The sequence below is a fragment of the Montipora foliosa genome, chromosome 7 (assembly GCF_036669935.1).
Source record: "Montipora foliosa isolate CH-2021 chromosome 7, ASM3666993v2, whole genome shotgun sequence".
Lineage (NCBI taxonomy): Eukaryota > Metazoa > Cnidaria > Anthozoa > Scleractinia > Acroporidae > Montipora > Montipora foliosa.
In genome coordinates, this window is record NC_090875.1 from 28,016,695 (window position 1) to 28,035,252 (window position 18,558).

General features: G+C 39.4%; 2 protein-coding genes across 4 annotated transcripts in view; both read left to right on the plus strand.

Moving 5' to 3' along the window:
- The first annotated feature begins 357 nt into the window (after positions 1–357).
- LOC138011678 (uncharacterized) overlaps positions 358–18,558 on the plus strand; it is an 18,408-nt gene continuing 207 nt past the window's right edge. The window contains exons 1-4 of one of the 3 annotated variants that reach the window (XM_068858802.1): positions 358–444; positions 2,715–2,894; positions 4,157–4,324; positions 18,040–18,558. The exon at positions 18,040–18,558 is cut by the window's right edge and continues 207 nt beyond it. In XM_068858802.1, the coding sequence (XP_068714903.1) occupies positions 358–444; positions 2,715–2,894; positions 4,157–4,315 (426 nt within the window). In that variant the 3' untranslated portion in view covers positions 4,316–4,324; positions 18,040–18,558. Of the gene's footprint in view, positions 445–2,714; positions 2,895–4,156; positions 4,325–5,320; positions 5,560–11,248; positions 11,377–18,039 lie in introns of those variants that run through there. The other 2 variants (XM_068858800.1, XM_068858801.1) reach the window with 2 other exon arrangements.
- On the plus strand, positions 13,485–15,206 carry LOC138011677 (Krueppel-like factor 6). The gene has a single exon (XM_068858799.1). The coding sequence runs from the start codon at positions 13,779–13,781 to the stop codon at positions 14,637–14,639; it is 861 nt and encodes a 286-aa protein (XP_068714900.1). The 5' UTR covers positions 13,485–13,778; the 3' UTR covers positions 14,640–15,206.

The window sequence follows — 18,558 nt, forward strand, 5'->3', positions numbered from 1 at the left end:
AGTAGTTTGCAGCGAGAACTATTTGTTTGTATTAAAATTTGATGTTAACTGCTACAGTTTGCAGCTTACTGCTAAAGCTGCTACTCGCTTCTACAGCTTACTCAGCTTGATGTTAACTGCTTACTGCTTTTAACTGCTAGAGTAATGAATAATTTTATGATACATGTACCATAAGAAATACTTCTAATTCTTAATACTCATAAGACATCTGTAATATTAAATAACAAAATCTTAAAGATAAAATCTAAATCAGTTGTTAATTGTTGGATGTTAAAAAAATATGAAGCTAAATGGGTCCGCAGAGACCAGCGGTTATCATTTTTACCGATGGAGTCTGGTAACGATAAAAGCGAAAATATGGCGGACGAAGGAGAAGAAATGTCATCTCTCGAGGAACAGGCAACATACAAGAAGACGTCCAAACGAAAACTAAAACAATTACAGGTGACATAATTTTGAGTCATTACTTACAAGGCCGTGAGATAGTCTTTAAGTTATGAGAATCCGTCGTCGAACGTTTCCCCCGCAGATATAGAGGAATCTTTGTTTACATTTTTTTGCCTCGTTAGCATAAGCACATCGTATTGCATTCTATCAGCTAACATTAGTGCATTGCATAATGAGCTATCTCTGAAACTTTGAGCGCGCTTTACCTGATAATCTCTGAGTAGCTACGCGTTGAAAATTATAAATTTTACAAAGAATGTGTGGGCTCGAGCTCATTAGGCACTTTTGTCAACCGAGATTTTATCAGTTTTCGATGGCAAATAACTCGCTAGTTAACACAGCCCAAAGGCTTCAAATTGGAAATTTAACTAAGCTTTGCACCTTCGTTTTATTCCCATTGAAGTCAATTTGTGAAAAGAATGATGCGTTCTGTCAGCAAACTCATAATGATGTTAATGAGACAAAATGTAAACAGTGACTTCACCAAAGATTCGCTTATTGCATTTGAAGCTGGTCACAGCGCTTAGATGTTCCCTGGAATACTGTAGCAGTCTTTTCCACCAAGTTTGGCTTATCAAATGAGTTGATAAAGGGGAAAAAGGATGGAGGATTTTGTTTCTAAAGTGTAGTGCTTTGTCATTGGAAAATGAGAAGTTTGGTTTTATCAAAGAAGTTGATAACAGAGGTGCCAACCTCTGGAGATGTAAAATCTGGAGATATTTTTCATCCGGTCCCCCCCCATTCCTTCCCCTCCCTCTGGTCCGATACCTGCAGAAGGAGGAACCAAATTGTTCTTACTGTGGTTTCCACCAAGGAATGGGTTTGTTAGAGACCCAAGCATAACCCCAGGTAGCTAGCATATGCAGAATCGTTAAATGTAGTGTCCACGATCATGTCACAATTGATAATTGTATTGCATAATGGTAATTTTATTAACCCATTCACACCTCAAATGCGCTAGGCCACCGCCCCATTGATGAGTAAAATCGTCTGGAGTTAGACAGAGTAAAATCTATTTAGTTTTACTCTCAGGGTTCAATGGGTTAATGATAATAAATATTATATTAAATAAAATTAAAGAAGGCTCTGGAAAAACATGCCGTGTGACTATTTTTGGCACTTTTAGAATTTTACGAATTTATGCTTAAATAGGCTGCAATCGTGGACAAAACCTGTTGAGACAGAGACATTTTGGGTACTCCTGACCAGAAAATTATCCTTTTAAAAGCCACCCTTTTCCTTCTCCCAAACTCAATGTCGATTTATCTTGGTCGGAAATATACTGTAGGACAGATGACAATAGATAGCAACATTGACTGAGGGGGGAGGGGGGAGAGGAGTGGGAAGGGGAGTGTAAGTAGGGGTGTGCAAAAATGAAAGTGAATTTGTGCACTGTCTCAACAGTGTTGTCCAAGATTGTAGTTTCGAATTGTGCAGCAACAAAAGAAACAGAGGCAAGGTTTAGGGAATAATTAACAAATCGAAAGTGGTTCAGTGTTGTCTGTACTCTTATCGACAACGATATTCGTCATCACAGTGGTCAAGATGTTGTGGACTCACGAGGCGCAGCCGAGTGTGTCCAATGAGTGTGTCCAATCATGACACGAAGAAAGATCAAGCGTTGTCTATAACTTTCTCGCAATATGGTGGTTTATGTCCCAAAATGGGCGTTCCTGATTGGCTATTACATTGCATGACACAATGATGCGAGCATGACGCGTACAGCGTTGTCTAGACTCTCATCGGCAACTGCAAGTTAGCCAATCAGATTGAGAGATTACAAGCAATTATGGTAAAATTTGCATTTTCCTTTGTTTTGTTCAAAACAAAATGCTAATTATCCCCCTGAACATCGATTACACTGTATGCTCTTGTGTTTCTGCACAATTCGAAACTAGCCAATTGTCACAGATGTTTTGGAAATGAAAATAAAAACGATGCCCAGTTTCTTTTTTTGGTTGTTTTTTTGGCTGTTTTGCGTTTGATATTTGAGAATTATCAAACCAATTCCCCTTCATTGCTCAGTTGTGGATTAAAGTATGACCACTTTTCCCCGTTTTTCAAAGCCAATAAAAAAGTGAAATTCAATCCAAAGGTTTTAGAAACAACATGATGTACACTGTCTTTGAGATGATTTTGGAGAATAAATAAAGTGGAAAAGTGTGTTGAGGAGATACGCACTTTTAATTAATAATTGTTATTCTTAGCTCCTGCAAACTTTTAGAGGTAGTGAATTGATTGATTTATTTTTTCACCATTTCTTCAAGGTTGAGGCTGCTTCAAAGTTAATATGCAATTTATGTCCAGATAAGAAATTTACATCACTGAAGATGTATGATGACCACGTAGCTTCCAAAAGGCACAGGAAAAAGAAAGTAAAGAAAGAAGCTGCAGGAGCGTGGGTTTGCCAGGCCTGTGAACTGACTCTTAGCTCACAAATAGAATGGGTAGGTACACGTACATGCAGGTGGACATGTGTTCGATTTTCTGCCATTTAGGAATACTGACCCTGCCCTGTTGGGGTCAGGACATACCATGTCCTAAACTAGCTCAGTGTTTTCAATCCGTACCAACAGCCAAGTATACTACATGTATACTTGACTCAGAGAAGTCAGCTACTTTTTCCCTAAATTGATAGCATACATAACAGGCATTTTGGTGAATTTCAGACTCTTTTTAGACCTTTGTTAGTGATCGTTTGAAGGTGAATCTTGTGGGGTTAATTGCAGGTGGTTTCTTGCTCCTCGTCCCCACCCCCTCCCCCTTCACTTTCTATTTTGACCTTGGTCCAGGTTTTTGCATGGCAATTACCTTCAAAGTATCACTCAAAAGTCATCACCGGTGGAAAGAAGAGTCCAAAATTTACCAAACTGCCTGTGAAGTAGGCTACTAATTTAAGACAGATTTGTTAAAAAACCTAAAGATAAAATTTCATTGACGATAAGTTTTAATACAACAGTTGTTTTAATTCTCTAATCAATCCAGCAATCACCTTCAGATTTTATTGAAACCTCTGCTAGTGTCATCAAGAGCTCTAGCCACTTACTGTATAAATTTTACTGTCTTACACTGACAGTAATAAGTATTCTTTAATGTGGAACCCCTTAGTGGTAAATGGGTTAACAATATGAATTTTAACCAAGTGAAGCTATGATCCTCACAGTTATGAACGCAATTTGTGCAGTTGCGTAGAGAAGCCTGAAAAATTTGGGACTTCAACGGGGTTTGAACCCGTGACCTCACGATACCGGTGCGACGCTCTAACCAACTGAGTTATGAAGCCACTGACGTTGGGAGCTGGTCATTTGTGGGCTCTAATGTTCCCGTGAGGAATGAATCAACGATGAAATGATATATGAAGTGGATCACATATGAACTGCAGATATGAAATCAAGTGAAGCGAGGTCACGAGTTCAAACCCCGTTGAAGTCCCGAATTTTTCAGGCTTCTCTACGCAATTGCAAAAATTGCGTTAATAATTGCAAGGATCATAGCTTCACTTGATTTCATATCCGCAGTTCATATATGATTCATTTCATATATCATTTCATCGTTGACCATGAATGTCCTATAAGACGATGTGACATACGCTTTCACAATTAAATTGGTGAAAAGAGAAAAATGGTTCTTTTGAATAGTGGTACTTCAAAATTTTGTAGTTTTGGCAATTAAAGCTCATCAACGATTTTTCGCTGCCTTTGGTAAACAGGGCAAACACCTCTGTGGTCGGCGGCATCACGACAAACTTAAAGAATGGGGCACAAAGCTGTTTGTAACAAGTTCTCCAACCACACAGCAGGAGATTGAGTCTGTTGATGATTCACAGTATGAAGAGATTGAGGAAGACGACGAGAATGACAACTTCTGATAACTATTGGTAAGAAAAAGAAATAATTATAATATAGATGTGAGCCATTTGGCAGGGGCGCTTCCTTGAAATCTGGCGAACCCAGTTCAAGCCTCGGTCTGCTCACAAAGGGACGGATGTCCTTGTAAATACTTGTAGCTATAAACTGGTTTATCTAATGGCAGATAGGATTCTTAAATAATTATAGGTCACGCTTTTTGTCGCATCAGTAACACTTTCGATCAGAATGCACAGTGCAGCTACCAGAACTCATTGCTCTACGAACGAGCCTCGCTTTGAGCAGCAGTCGCATAACACAGTCAGGAACGATTATCGCCCTCGTGATCGTGAATCGTGAATATTTGGAAACTTGCATCCTGTCAAGTGTATTTCCGCTTCCGCTTTCAGTTCCGATCAATCCCTGGCAAACGTGACCTATCTTTGTTCGTAGTCAAAATATTATAATTGTCGAGAGTTCAGGAAACCCTCACGCATCTTTAGCAGAACTAATGATGTGGTCATGTTGTGTCTTGTAGAACTAACATTCATTCGAGTCTCCTATACCTCGAGACCAGTGGTAGGGCATCCGAACTTGCAATCGGAAGGTCGTTGTGGGTTCGACCCGTGCAAAGGAGCACTAGGATTTTTTCCGAGTATCCCCTATAGCTCGGTGGTAGAGCATCGGAATTAGTAATCGGGAGGTCGTCGTAGGTTCGACTCCTGCAAACGAGGACTCGGATTTTTTCCGAGTATGCCCAAGTCACCAATTAAAAAAAAAAACTAAACTCAGTACTTGACAATATCTTTAACTTGAAGCATTTATCCCTGCATTTTCACTGTTTTTATCTGATACACCTTTTCAAGTACTTAACGTCTTCTTTTGACATAACCCAGAACGCCATTTTCTTAATGATCTCGATTTCTCGATTGTATTTTGATTAGTTCCTGTTTTGGAGAACCCAACAGAAGGTGTTTAAAAGTTACGCATTCCGATGAAATCACCCTTTATCTCAAATTGCCTTTTAGAACTTTTTATCTTGAATTTTTCGTTGTCTTCTTCGGTGGCTCAGTTGGACAAGCATCGGACTTTTATGCGAGAGATCTCCGGTTCGTAACCTGCAAAATTAATGGTTAGACTTTCAAGTCGACTCGGATAAGGTCTAGAAACCGTAAGCTCCGTCTCGCTGGACCCTTACTGTTGATCAACACTGTGGAACATTCGAGAACCCACACACTGTTCGTGAAGATATGGCGGAAGACCTCCGGTGCAGGTTTGAGAATAATTATCGTAAACCGCCATGAAACTGTATGTGATACGCGTATATACATACATTACCATGATTATGCACACAATTATAAGAATAAACAACGATATCCTGATCAATAATCATGTCATACCCTTGGGCTATACTCGTTTTCTAATTGAATTATTTTTAATCCACTCTCCCCCTTGCGGATTTGCAGGAAAAAAGGATTACACGAACGCACAATTGCATCGTACGCTGCTTGCCTTCGTTTTGTTTCCTGATTAAGCCTCCTTAATAAAAAAAAATCCGGAAAAATTAAGATTCTACTTCATTGAGAATTAAATCGGAAGAATTTTGGATTAAAGCCTCAATTACACTAGCAAGTTTTCCTTGACAAGTTTTCCTTGGCAGTGTAAATGGAAAAATATGACAAGTTGTTCCTTGTCAAGTGTCCATGCTAGTTTTTGAACAAGGACACTTGTCATGGAAAAACTTGTCAAGGACGATATTTGCTAGAGTAAATTACTTATCAAGGGCACTTGTCAAGGGAAACTTGTCATATTTTTCATTTACACTACCAAGGAAACTTTTCAAGGAAAACCTTTTCAAGGAGAACTTCTAGTGTGTACAGACGGTTGGCTAGTTTTCCTTGACAAGTGGACTTGTCAAGGAAAACTTGCTAGTCACGGTACAGTTCGACGTAGGCGATCAAATATAGTCACGTTCACTCGGTTAACAAATGTTTAACTGATTCGAAGTACAAGTTAACCTCGCACCATGTATTTTCAAAGCAAGCTTAACACCCACATTTGTCGGTTTTTAAAATTCCATAAGATTGGTAAAAAAGAAACCTTAGCTTTTGCGTTTTAAACAGTTCTCGTCGATAAAGGATAAAGTTATTGCGATCTACCATCCCGTGTAGTGTTCAGATCATAACTTCAGTGTACCAGAAAAAGGTCGCGCTAGCCGCAACGAATAATTTTATGAACGGGGAAGTCGCAATATATTTTGGTTTTATCCCTATTTCGACGGTACAATGGCGCCATTGCTTCTAGCGTTGGAGCTAGAGCGAGGCAATAGCCATCTCAAAATAAGCTTCTAACAGGTTGCTAAATTGAACCACTTTTTGGACTTTCTGTAAGTTGTAAGTGCTGCTTTTGACTGGTGACTCAAGCAGCAACATGCGCAAACGCGTTTAAGAGGCTGTTTCACGGCAGTACATTTCATTTTGTCACAGTGTAGTTTTACTAATTACTCACTCCTCAGTATTCGCTATGCAACTGAACGTTAACCCAGAAATTACTTTTAAACAACACAAATCAAAGCGTCGCGACAAAAATATGTTTGTTGAGCATCCATAATAACAACAGAGATATACTTTCAAAAACGGTTAGGCTGAGCAGTTCGTTCAAAAACCCTAATTGCAATTCATTTTAATCTCATTCAATTTTGGCCATCCCGGCTGCCTTTTGTATTGGCTGGTAGGTAAAACCTTCCCTCAGTGTTTTGAGTAGTTATTTTCACGCTTAATTTTGTTTTCAGTTCCCAGTCGCTGAATTAGGCTAACTTTGGCGACACAGCCATGCACTTACTGGTGAAACAGTTACATTTGTCCTTCCAAAGGTTATCACGTCTGAGTATGTTTCTTGTTGGGCTGTGAAAACACGCGTTAATTGCCAGATATGGATCTTTTTCATTTGGCTGTTTTCGCTTTTGCGTCGAAGCGGCAAGCCAACATTGTTTATGTAGAATTTATCTGGCTATACTCACTCTTTTTTTTACTGATTATACTGCTTTACTGCTTATTACCCACTGTTTTTTTTTTTACTGATGTTCATTTAACCGCGCGCTAATTAAGGACAAGTACAGGCACAAGAACTGGTCATTGAATATCATATCAAGTTCTAAACTTTACAACTTGATAAGAGGAACATCTTTATATTTTCCAAGCTGACAACTTTTCCGTTGTTCAAATGGAATTCAGCGTGGTTTTACCACCCAAAAGCTTAGGTACGTGTAAATGAGATAAATGTCTGTCGTCTTTGCCGGGTGAAAAGAAAATTGATTGGTGCTCTCTAGACTTGAACTTTAATTCGGTCCAATGTTCATTTATTCTCGGCTGTTCAGTCATTTATCACGTTTCTATTGCAGTTTTCTTTTCCTTTTTTTTTTTTTTTTTACTAAAAAATCCGATTCCGCTGTGTGTGTATTGAGGTTAGTTGTTCCGCGTAGGCGCTATCGAGGAGCAATTAGGTGTCGTTCATAAGTACACGCGCTGTTTAAAAAGTCGCTTGTGAGCCCCTCAGGGCCGGGCTGACACGACCGAAGTTTATCCCGGTTTGTATAGCATGAAGCGACAACCCTCCCCCCCTTGCCCACACCCCCCACCCCCCCAACCCAGTACGGGATGCTATTCTATCACAGAGTTACCCCAATTAATATGTTGCCTTTACACATGGAGAGAGACAGTGACGAGCAATGTTTCCGAGGAAACAAAACCGTTTCCGAGCAGGACCTCGAACTAGCGACTCCGGGAGTTCGGCGTGCCAGCAACTACGCCACGTGTCTCCCATTGTTAACAGGTTCATGCTGTTTTGTTTTAAAAATAGAAGAGTTCTTGTAAAAGTCTTATATTATAGAATATATGTTTATGCGAATCGGAAGTATTGTTGCTTAACCAAACGTGCAAATATACTGTTTACGTGTTGCATACGCAGCGAACGAATTACATCGTGCGTAGTAGTCCTTTCTTCTACTAGGATTTCATATAGGATCTAAACGCCTAATTCCTCAGGATTTACGTATGTATCGGTATGTAAGTAAGGCATTATGCTCACGTTCGAATGAGAATCTGAACTAGGACGGAAATATCATATACTCCCTCGCATATTCCAGAACCCACATTTCGTCCCCACGAACGCACATTCCTCCTACAGTAGTTACAATGCCACTGAGTGCTCAAAATGCCTTGGAGCCTTGGAAAGTATGGAAATCACGATGATGTTTTGACGTAAAACGACACACTTTTTTCACGAGCGATATGAAGACAAGTAACGTAACGCCGGTGCGTTGACGTGTGGTTGGCTGCTTGTGTTTTCGTCTGAGTGTCCAGAGGTGCAAGTACAGTTAATCAAATTCACTTCAGTCTCAACAAGCGTCACGAAGCGTCCCCTCGCTTTTCTTGCCAACTTCAACATCACTCGCATCTGGGAATACAGACAGTTCACGTCACAAACTGTCCTCTGAATTCCGGTCCTCGAGTGAAGTACTTGCATTTACCCTTAACCCAAAGAACCCAACCTAATTGCCAGAAATAGGTCGGAAATGCTTAGACGTAAGTCGCCATTGAAAACCATATCGAAGCTGCAAGGCACAATTAAAACAGTGACGGGCATCTGTGATAACTAAGTGAACTTCAGAGTAGATGAGTACTGATAAATTTGAAGCTCTGAAATTATCGCCAATGGCTAAGTTTCAAATGAGTTTTTCTACATTTTTTCGTGAGGATTAATCGATTTCATCTTTCACAAAACAAAAGTGCTCTCAGATTTAAGAAATTCGAAAGCAATGCGAGATTGCATGTGGGTTCAAGTCGTCATGATATTGAACTTGTTGTCTCTTGTATGGTTTTGTTAAAATCAACGTTAGCCTTCAAGCAGACTTCAGTTTAAACCCACACACCGTGGTGTAGGGATATAGATTTAAAGAGCTCAAATTTTGAACGTCAATCAGGTACTGCTTTGAAGTGAATAGTTTTAAATATTAAAGTCCTGATGGACAGGGTGTGTATTTTTGGTGCCGTATGTTTTTAAAAGTAGAAAGGAAAACAAATCAGTTAGTGATAGGAAGCGAGCTTGATTGACTGTAGAAAAGAGAGGCTCTTTCCTGCGAAGTTATTTTTAACTTTCGTGAAAATTTGCAAAGAATGCTTGTGTGCATTTACGAAACACTTGAATTTTAGATTGCTTATCAATCATGCAATCTTGATAAATGTTGCTATTCATTTCCATTTGAGAGTACCAAAATTGAATAGCTATTATTGAAATGAGGATACGAGTGGGCGCAATATGAGGCTTTTTGTGAGAGTCCAGATAACAAGACACGATAACCAGGTCAAGCTGGGGTCACCTCAGAAACGGGGAAATCGGAATCTTCAAGGACCCCTTGTTTCGTTTCCATGCCTTTCAAACGCTATTGCAACTTTTCCATTGCTCCAAATGTCCGCAATCGTTCTGCCAAGTCCTCCACGCATGCATGATTAGAACTTATTTTTCTAAAAGTCGTACAGGTTTCCACCCATATCATATGGAACGACTTAATGAGCTCGTGATTTTCACGTTTCGTGAAATTTGCAGTTAACGTTTAATCTTGTCTTATCAACTTCTATTTTGGTGCGTTCTCAATTATGTTATTCAGCAAATAAACGAAATGTCGCCCTTTTTTTCCATTCTTTCCCGATCTACGTGGTCTTTAATCTAGTTGAGATTGAACGGACTTTCCTATTGCAAAGATTATCTTGTGTGGAATTTTTCTAATGCGTCTCTTGCAAACCCACTGATAGCACTAAATTTCTTGTTGATTTATTATTCTTTTTGACTGCATAATCTTGATGTAAGAGAGATGACATACCATTTCAGTTTGCCAGAATAACACTGATTTTAACTCGTGTGTTGTAATTTTCATCGTTTTGGTTAACAATTTTCTCAATATGTAAAGAAAGTGGCTGCTTTTAATCCAAACACGGCTCCAAAGCATCTTGGGTATCGTTCGGTAGTTGTTTCAATGATTACTGTCATAGCTTGCCTTAATTCCCGGCTCTCGGATTTTTGTTGTCTTTATGCATTGGCTCGTGTTTTTCCACCTTATTTTTGTATTTCTTAGGCTTCTCCAAGTATTTGTAAATACTGACAACTCGCAAGCCGAAGTGAGAAAAATAAAACAGATTAACAACGACGGGTTCTCTTTCTTAAGCCAAATCTTCAATTTCCGAGAAGTAAAATATTTTTCTAGTGTGGATTGATGAAAGATATCGCAAGATGCAAATCGAACAAGCTCGGGCACGATCGCCTATTTTGGTTATTTTGTGAATATTTGTAAAAAGCTTTGATTTGATCAGAGGAAGTTGGATTGGGTTGGGCCAGTGGGGAAAGGGCGTTGTTATGGACAGCTGGCTGTGTATCAGTGATGATTTTGTTGAAAGTGTAATACACAAAATTTCTCTTAAACTCCCAAGTAATTTATGTACAAATAGTAAGTTTTTATGGCTATCCATGGCACACTGAACGCAACATCCTTTATTTATAAGATGTTGGGTGAAAGGAAACGTATACTTTTAGGGTCGTGTTTTAACTAAGAGCAAACAACACTGAAAACTATCTTCACAAAAAATAAAGATTGTTATACATAAAATCGTTTACTACAGTAGCCGCAAGACTGGTTAGGGTCGAAATTTAATTTAAATTAAACTGCCTTTTTTTAATTATAACTTCTTTTTCTAACTCTGGTGCGATTGATTTCAGAATTGGACGTTACTCCAAATTACAACATTTCGATCGCTGATCGAGGCTTTATATGCTTATGTTACATCTCTGAACATGGTTGCCAGATCTGCAGCTATACTTCTCTGCCTACCGCACACTACTGCTCCCTCTCCCTCCCCTCCCCCCCTTCTTTACGTCAGGTCTATGTTTTCCCATCTCTTGAACAGTTTGTTTTGTAACAAGAACAACAGCAACATCTGGAACAACTCTAAACGAGAATGGTCGTCGTAGTTCATAGAGGTGTACAGGAAGCCATGCAGAAACTTACAGGATTCGAACCCATGGTAGATTTCAGCGATTGCGCTACTTAGTGACTTTATTGGCACTCCCTAGTTAAAAGTAGAGTATACCTAAGAAGAAAGATGAAAACGAAAGATACAGTATTAAACAATGACAATCATCGTGATACTAAGCGTTAAATAAAATTAAGTAAAGTAAATCATCCATACACTAAGCAATCTGTCCAGCTATGTTTATAATACATGCATTTCTTAATTGTGAGGGCTTCAAATCTAAATACACCATACTTCTGATGGATTCTCTTGATGCAGATACAGATATCAAGAAGTAGGAACAAAAATTGAACTGCACTATTTTAGCTAAGATGTTCACCGATCTTATGGAATAAGCTGACCCCTTGGCTTTCTCCCCTATTGTATCGCCACCTGGTTTACCCTTCTCCGCTTCTCGAATTCGCTTAAGATTGTAGCGCACTGAATTTATCCAAATCTAATGTCTCATTACATCGCGAAACATGTGCGAGAATCTGGGAAATTAGAAACAAAGTTACTAGTGCTGTTGAAGAGACTTTTATCTAGTCTTTTAGCCGATGTTAGATTGATTAAGATTGAAGCACACCGAATTGATATAAATCTAAACTCTCCTTACATCGTGCAGCATGTGCGAGAATCTGGACGAGTATAAACAAAGTTACTGCATGCTGTTGTAGAAACTTGAAGGCTTCAACCAATGCCACTAGTTTTTGCAGATATCCTAGTTTTTGTTGGACGACTGTTTAAGAGATTACTGTTTAACTTTCAGAAATATATTGTTTTGCCATTAGGCTTGTATATAGGGATGAGGAATTAGCCACTTTTTAAGCTGACGTTTCAGATGGTTTTAAAGGGTGTGTTCTCCATCTTTGCTACAATGTCTTAAATGCGTCACTATTTTCCAAAGCCGAGTGAGAGAAAATGATCATTGCACTCAGCTGGACAACTCCTATTAGATCCACCTGAGTTTTTCAGGTCTCTATTAAGAGACAGTTGCTTCAGTGAGTTGTCCAGCTAAATGATCACTGCTCTCATTCGTCTATAGCCCGCACTTTAATATCCATTCATTTTTTTTCAAAGTGCTGTCACAATTTCATAAGCGCGTGAGTCGTATTTTTGGAAAATCCGTGGGAAGAAGAAAATTGGACATTTGCCGAAGATTGTTGTCTTCACTCGCGTGCCGATAAGCCAAGCACTGAAAGAATAGTTGAAAAATTGCCCGAGTGCTAAGCGATTTGTTTTCTTTTTTAATTTCTCCTTGACGTCATTGTCAGCAATTCTTTTATACCTCGAGTGCTGAAAAGCCTGATTCCAGATTCGTGTGGAACAAGAAACGTCGAGGCGGAATTGTCTTGCTCAATGGAGAAAGTTATCTCCCTGTGGATTATCACCTTGTAAACAACCCATTAGGCTTGATTTTCGTCTATTTTGTTTAAAATACGTGCATTAAGGGTTGCTTCATCGTTAAGCTGTCATCCCAACTCAGATTTCCGTTTTGTTTGTTTAGCCTCGTAAGCACTCGTAATGAAAAATGGACGAGCAATAACAGCTACTTAGTTTACCAACCAGCTTTATAATGTACGAAAAATCCACGTCAACTTGACAAACGTCATGTAAATCCAATGATATCGGCCAGAAGTGAAAGAAAAGTCTGGCATCTCCTGGCGTTTCATTTAAACCAGTAAATGTCGAATACCGTGTATGGCGCTAAGGGCAAAATGCGAATATTGTGCAAGGGAAGTAATTATCCATATCGTGCACGCACGTGCTATGTTAATCGTGACCTTTTCTTCACCTATTAAGAGTGTGACGAACCTGGAGAAGAAAGAGCCTTATAAAGAATTCTTCGATTTTGAAGGCAAATAAAAATTTGTCCTAAAATGGTATCCTCTTGGCTTTAGCGCCCACTGAGTTGCCGTTAAGCCTTCAGGGTTAATTAATTTTCTTTCCTAAACAATGCAAGCTTTAGCTGGTTCGTGGATGATGACATCCAGATCGTGTTTATATTTTTTGAGGAAACTATGAAAAGTTTAGGTTTAACACATTCCATCGGAACGGGCTGGAACACGAAACATGAAACAAAGGAATCTGGAGTCAAGAGGTCACAACGGATAATTCTTCGGTAACAAAATTTGTGTACTTTAAAAATTTTGCAACAAATTTACTCCAGTGTCGGCGATGAAGCCTGCATCCAATCAAATCATCGGAAGTGGATTGTTTCTCTAAGATTATTATCAGCTAGAATACTCGGTGATGATTTGATAAGCCAATAGAAAAGCTTTAAAAAAGGCTAGCCACCGACCACAGGGTATTTAACTCGTTGAGCGATTGCTAGTAACCACATGCCTCCCAGCGCTGGTACAGAGCAAGGCGGAAAATTTCAACAGTCCAGATATTGCTTTGCTTTAGCCAGCCTCCGGTAGACATGGAACCCGAATTACTCTTTGAAGAATTTATGGATTCGAGTACTTTGGATTTTACAGAACTGGACGAACAATTTCCGCTGTGTGGATATTTAGAAAGCTTGGATGCAACAGAGGAACAACATGTTGATTCTATGGACCTGACCTGTCCGTTTGACTTCTACCTTGATTATTTATTTTCCAAAGGTATTGTCGATTCAATGAATGAACAGATTGTCCTGCAACCCGAGTGCGACGAGGCAGGGGAACTTAAAGACCATCTTATTTCCTCGGTTTTTAATTCCTATTACAAGCAAGCGTTTGAATTAAACGAGAGGAACGCCAACGTGAAAGATAACCTCGTGCTATCAGCGAGTCTTCTGTTGCCCGACAACCAACGCTGTAGTGATTCGCCGTGTTTAAGTGATTCTAGCAGTGATATGTCTGTTAAACTGGAAGGGCTCGCTGCTCATTATGATTGTTCCGGGGCAGAAGGTCAAGTTGTTACCAAAAAGGACCAACCAGGTTCAAACAGCAAAACACAAGCCGGCCCCCGTAGGGAGCGCGCGCGACGCCGCGTCTCCTCGCGCGAATATAAGTGCAGCTTTCCTGGTTGCACCAAGATGTACACCAAGAGTTCCCATTTGAAAGCCCACATTAGACGACACACTGGAGAGAAGCCCTTCGCTTGTACGTGGAAAGGATGCAATTGGCGATTTTCAAGATCCGATGAGTTGGCCCGGCACAAGCGATCGCATAGTGGGATCAAGCCGTTTATATGCGACCTCTGCGATAAGAAATTTTCTCGTTCGGATCATTTAGCCAAGCACAGGAAAACGCATTATCGTGTGAGGAAAAACTCTACTTTTGTAATGAAAGTATAGACGTGCTTACCATCTACATTTTTAGTATGTTAATAACCCTTTTCAAGGCAGTTTCCACAATCTTAAACCAGAACAAATCCTATATTTCCAAGCTTTCAAGTGTTCTCCACAACGGGGATAAAAATTGGAACAGCACCGTCTTGCACTTGGAGAAAAAGACTAGAAAAACGATGAAACAGGAACTTGTAGTTGTAAACAAACACTACGGAAGCTTCTCAGAGCTGCCTCATGCAAGCATTGTAATCCACACTTGCTTCCTAAATTTCCTAGAAAAAATACATGCGTATATTTTTACATAACTTGCACTCCGCAGCTCAACTTTCATAGGTATACAGTATATATTTTTAAGTTTTTGTTTCTAGGAATTTTTCCCAATATCAATGCAAGTTCGTTTCATTCGAGGCGAAAATGACATAGTTTTCTCGGCCTCAGTGCCTTTACTTTTGAGAAGACAAAGTAAGCATATATTGTTTCAGCTCCTTTATGCAGTTAAATAACCTAAGAGATGTTAATATTGTAAATGACCGCGTGCCGTGCAATAAAAACCGTATTTTCTTTCCAAACGCAGTTATTGTGACAATCAATATGTTGCAGACCACCCTGCGATATCCGTTGATAGACGTTCGCTTTCTTGCATCAACAGTGACGCGAGTCGCGCGTTTGTTGACATCTCACATGTTTATTTCCGGTCGATAGCTCCCTTGACGTTGCGTAATTTTAGTCTCGCTTTGATCTTTTCCTCCGCAGCCCATGGTTTCGCGGTTGCATTGCAGACAAAACGGAAATCGGTTGACCTTTTTTTACTGATGTTTTCAGAATTGTGTTTTAATGCTTGTTTCCATCGATAATTCGTCTGTATGTTGAGTATCTGTCATTTGTATCAAAATGGAAAGTTAAGCCGAAAAAAAAAAAGAACACTTTGGGTTATAACAAAGACTAATACTGACATGTTACGGTTCTCGGAATTTGCTCCCAAAATAATCCATCCAAACAGACTACGAAAACATCGAACGTCAGTTTTGACAGGAATATATCCTGAGAAAGAAGTTTAAGTCTTTCCAAAAGTAGGTTGGAACTAAAAGATGGTATGGCATCAGTGACAACGCAGACATAAATGGCTTGTATTTTCAACGAAACAGGAGTTTCTGGTTTTGAATGGCGACTAGAAAACTGGCTTTGAAGTTTAAAACGTGTTGGTCAAGTTTTAACCAAGTTTCGATATGAATTGCAAAGAATGGTTCGATGTTACGAAAGATCGTTGACAATAGCGAAATGATACTATTAAGAGAAAGAACCTTCCGAGTTTAACTATGTCACAACATTAAAAAAGAAGTGTGAGGCGGACAAGCGAAGGTTTTCGGCTTATTATGGTAAACACGTTTTTCCACAATTCTACAACAGTTTGCCTATACTGCTGAAATTCAAAGGAGATGCAGAACTATCAAGTTTTTTAGCATAGCCTGCTATGTTTCTCGGGAAGCACGCTTCTCCCACGTGTTGATTGTTCTTGTTGTCACGTGACATAATGCTATAGAGTGTTTTACTCACGTGATCGGTAACCTTGTTTTTCCACCGAAACAAAAGAAAACGTTTGCATGACAATAGAGCTCAATTCTCGGAGGATTAAGAAAATAACACAAACAGCGGTGATAAACATTGTATTCGTATGTATGTGTTTATCACCGCAGTTTGTGTTATTTTCTTAATCAAGCTACGATGGCCTAAGAACAAGAGTTTATACGATCCAAGAGGATTAGTTGGGTTCACCAATATGGCCGCCGTTCCATTGTTTAGCAACAACATTATGGCCGCCGTGACGTCACGGGAAAACACTCTGTACACAATCCGACGCAGAGTCAAATGAAGTGCTATTTATTGCCATGACTTGTACAGTCTCTCGACGTGATGAATATTGTAGCGGTTAAGGGCCAAAATTTAGTGGTGTTCTATTACAGAATTTCTAAGGATGGTGAAAAGCTTGAACGGTTCATGCAACTCCCTCAACTTTGTTCTTTCTGCACTCTGTGTGCTTTGAATATAATATAATAGAATAGAATGGAATAGAATAGAATATTTACAGTATAATAGCCAATAAAATGAAATAAAATAAAATAAAAGAAAATAAAATAATCTCAGTGACAATCATCGGAATTTATTCGTACTCGTTTTCCTGAGAAATTGTTATCACAGACATAATATATTAGTTCCTCGACACAAGGCCGGAGGGGTAACGGAAAACCTGCACCAAACTAAAAATGAAGTTACAGTAATACTTTTATCGGCAGTACCACGTTTCGAAAAAATAACAAGAAATCTAAATAGTTCTTAAAGTTGCTTAGGGAGGTTCTATACTTTATTGGTATTCTTGGTGATTTCATGACGGTCACTCGATTTTAAGTAATATTTCATCGAGAGATTGTTCTTTAGCTTCGTGCGAAATTTTGACCTTCTTTGTTAAATATATAAGAGTTACAAGATCTTTCAGAGAACGAGAAAGTGTCTTTATTTACCGTTTGTTTTTTTATCAGCTCTGGAGACGCAAACTGATGGTGCGCCGTTTACCCTTCTCGTCTGCTGTTAAGCCTTGTTCACACTGCGACGGAAATGCAAGCGCAGACGCAGGACATGGAATTTTTTTCCATTTTCTTGCGTTGCATTAATTTTACGCTTGCGATTGCATTTCACACGTGTGAACCGGGGAAACGCAAGCGCAAACGCAAGGTAAAAAAAAAAACATATACACACACACTTCGTTTGCGTTTTAAGGAGGCAGTGTGGCCCAGTGATTCGGGCGCTTGCCTTGAGATCCGGAGATCCGGGGTTCAAGACCCGCTCTGACCACTTGCTGAATTTGTTCCTGATAGTCCCCGGTTTAACTTCTCAGCTGCCCTTGTGAATAGCCAACTGGTTTGCCTCCAGTTGGGATTCTTAACAGTTGCTGTTGTTCTGTTCTGTTGTTTCGTAGTGTTTCATTAGCCCTGAAAAGCCCCTATGGGGAGCGGTCAATTAAGTATGTATTGTATTTGTGTCGTACGTGTGAACCAGGCGTTAGTGTCCTGCTTTGCGGTTACGCAACGTGCTATCTTCAGAGGATTAGAGAAAAGTCAAAGCAGGCATAAATTGAAGCATAGTTAGTATGATTGAAGTCACCGAGGCTTCACTGAACTTGGGACAAAATAGTCGCCCTCCGTAACCATGCGCCAACTTTTTTGACGAGATTTCGAATGTTCTTTTGGTAAATGTTTAGTGAACAAATCCTTGTCTAAAAAAAAACAAATCGTGTCTTACGTCAGTTTTGAGTCCTCCTACGCACTGCTGAAAAGCGCATTGGAATTAGTTCATCTCAGCTAAAACGTATCCTGTAAAAATACAATACTATTATCTTCATTATTTTCTTTAGGTTCTGGGGTGATATTTATTCTTCGAGATTTGCCGTAATTAGTGGAGTATTTGAAACATTCTTTAATCTCCATCAGAGCCTCAGCTCTATCGGCCATGGTTCTTTAACTCAAACTCCTTTCCCACAGTGCAGCTTTAATTTACGTGGATCGTGGAACTTGGAGTTGGGCACACGCGTGGAGACTCCTGAATTTGATAGTTCTTTTATTCAAACGATATTTAAACAAAGGCAAAGGACCAGACTTCGTTCTCAGCATAGAGAAAAGCTCTTGACAATATGCTTTATACTATAATTAACTGAAGAGAGTGTACTGTAACAGTTAATTCTGTTTAAAATATAAGTGCTACACGGCCAACGTTTGTGTAAACGGAACCTTTCCTTGTGCTTTATACTATAGTTACTCTGAAACGATAATAAAATATTTTGTTCCTACACTAAGTTTTCACGAAACACATCTAAATTGTGGAGAGTATCTCGTTTTTTGGTGAAAGGTACGGCGAGTGTTACCACATATCACAG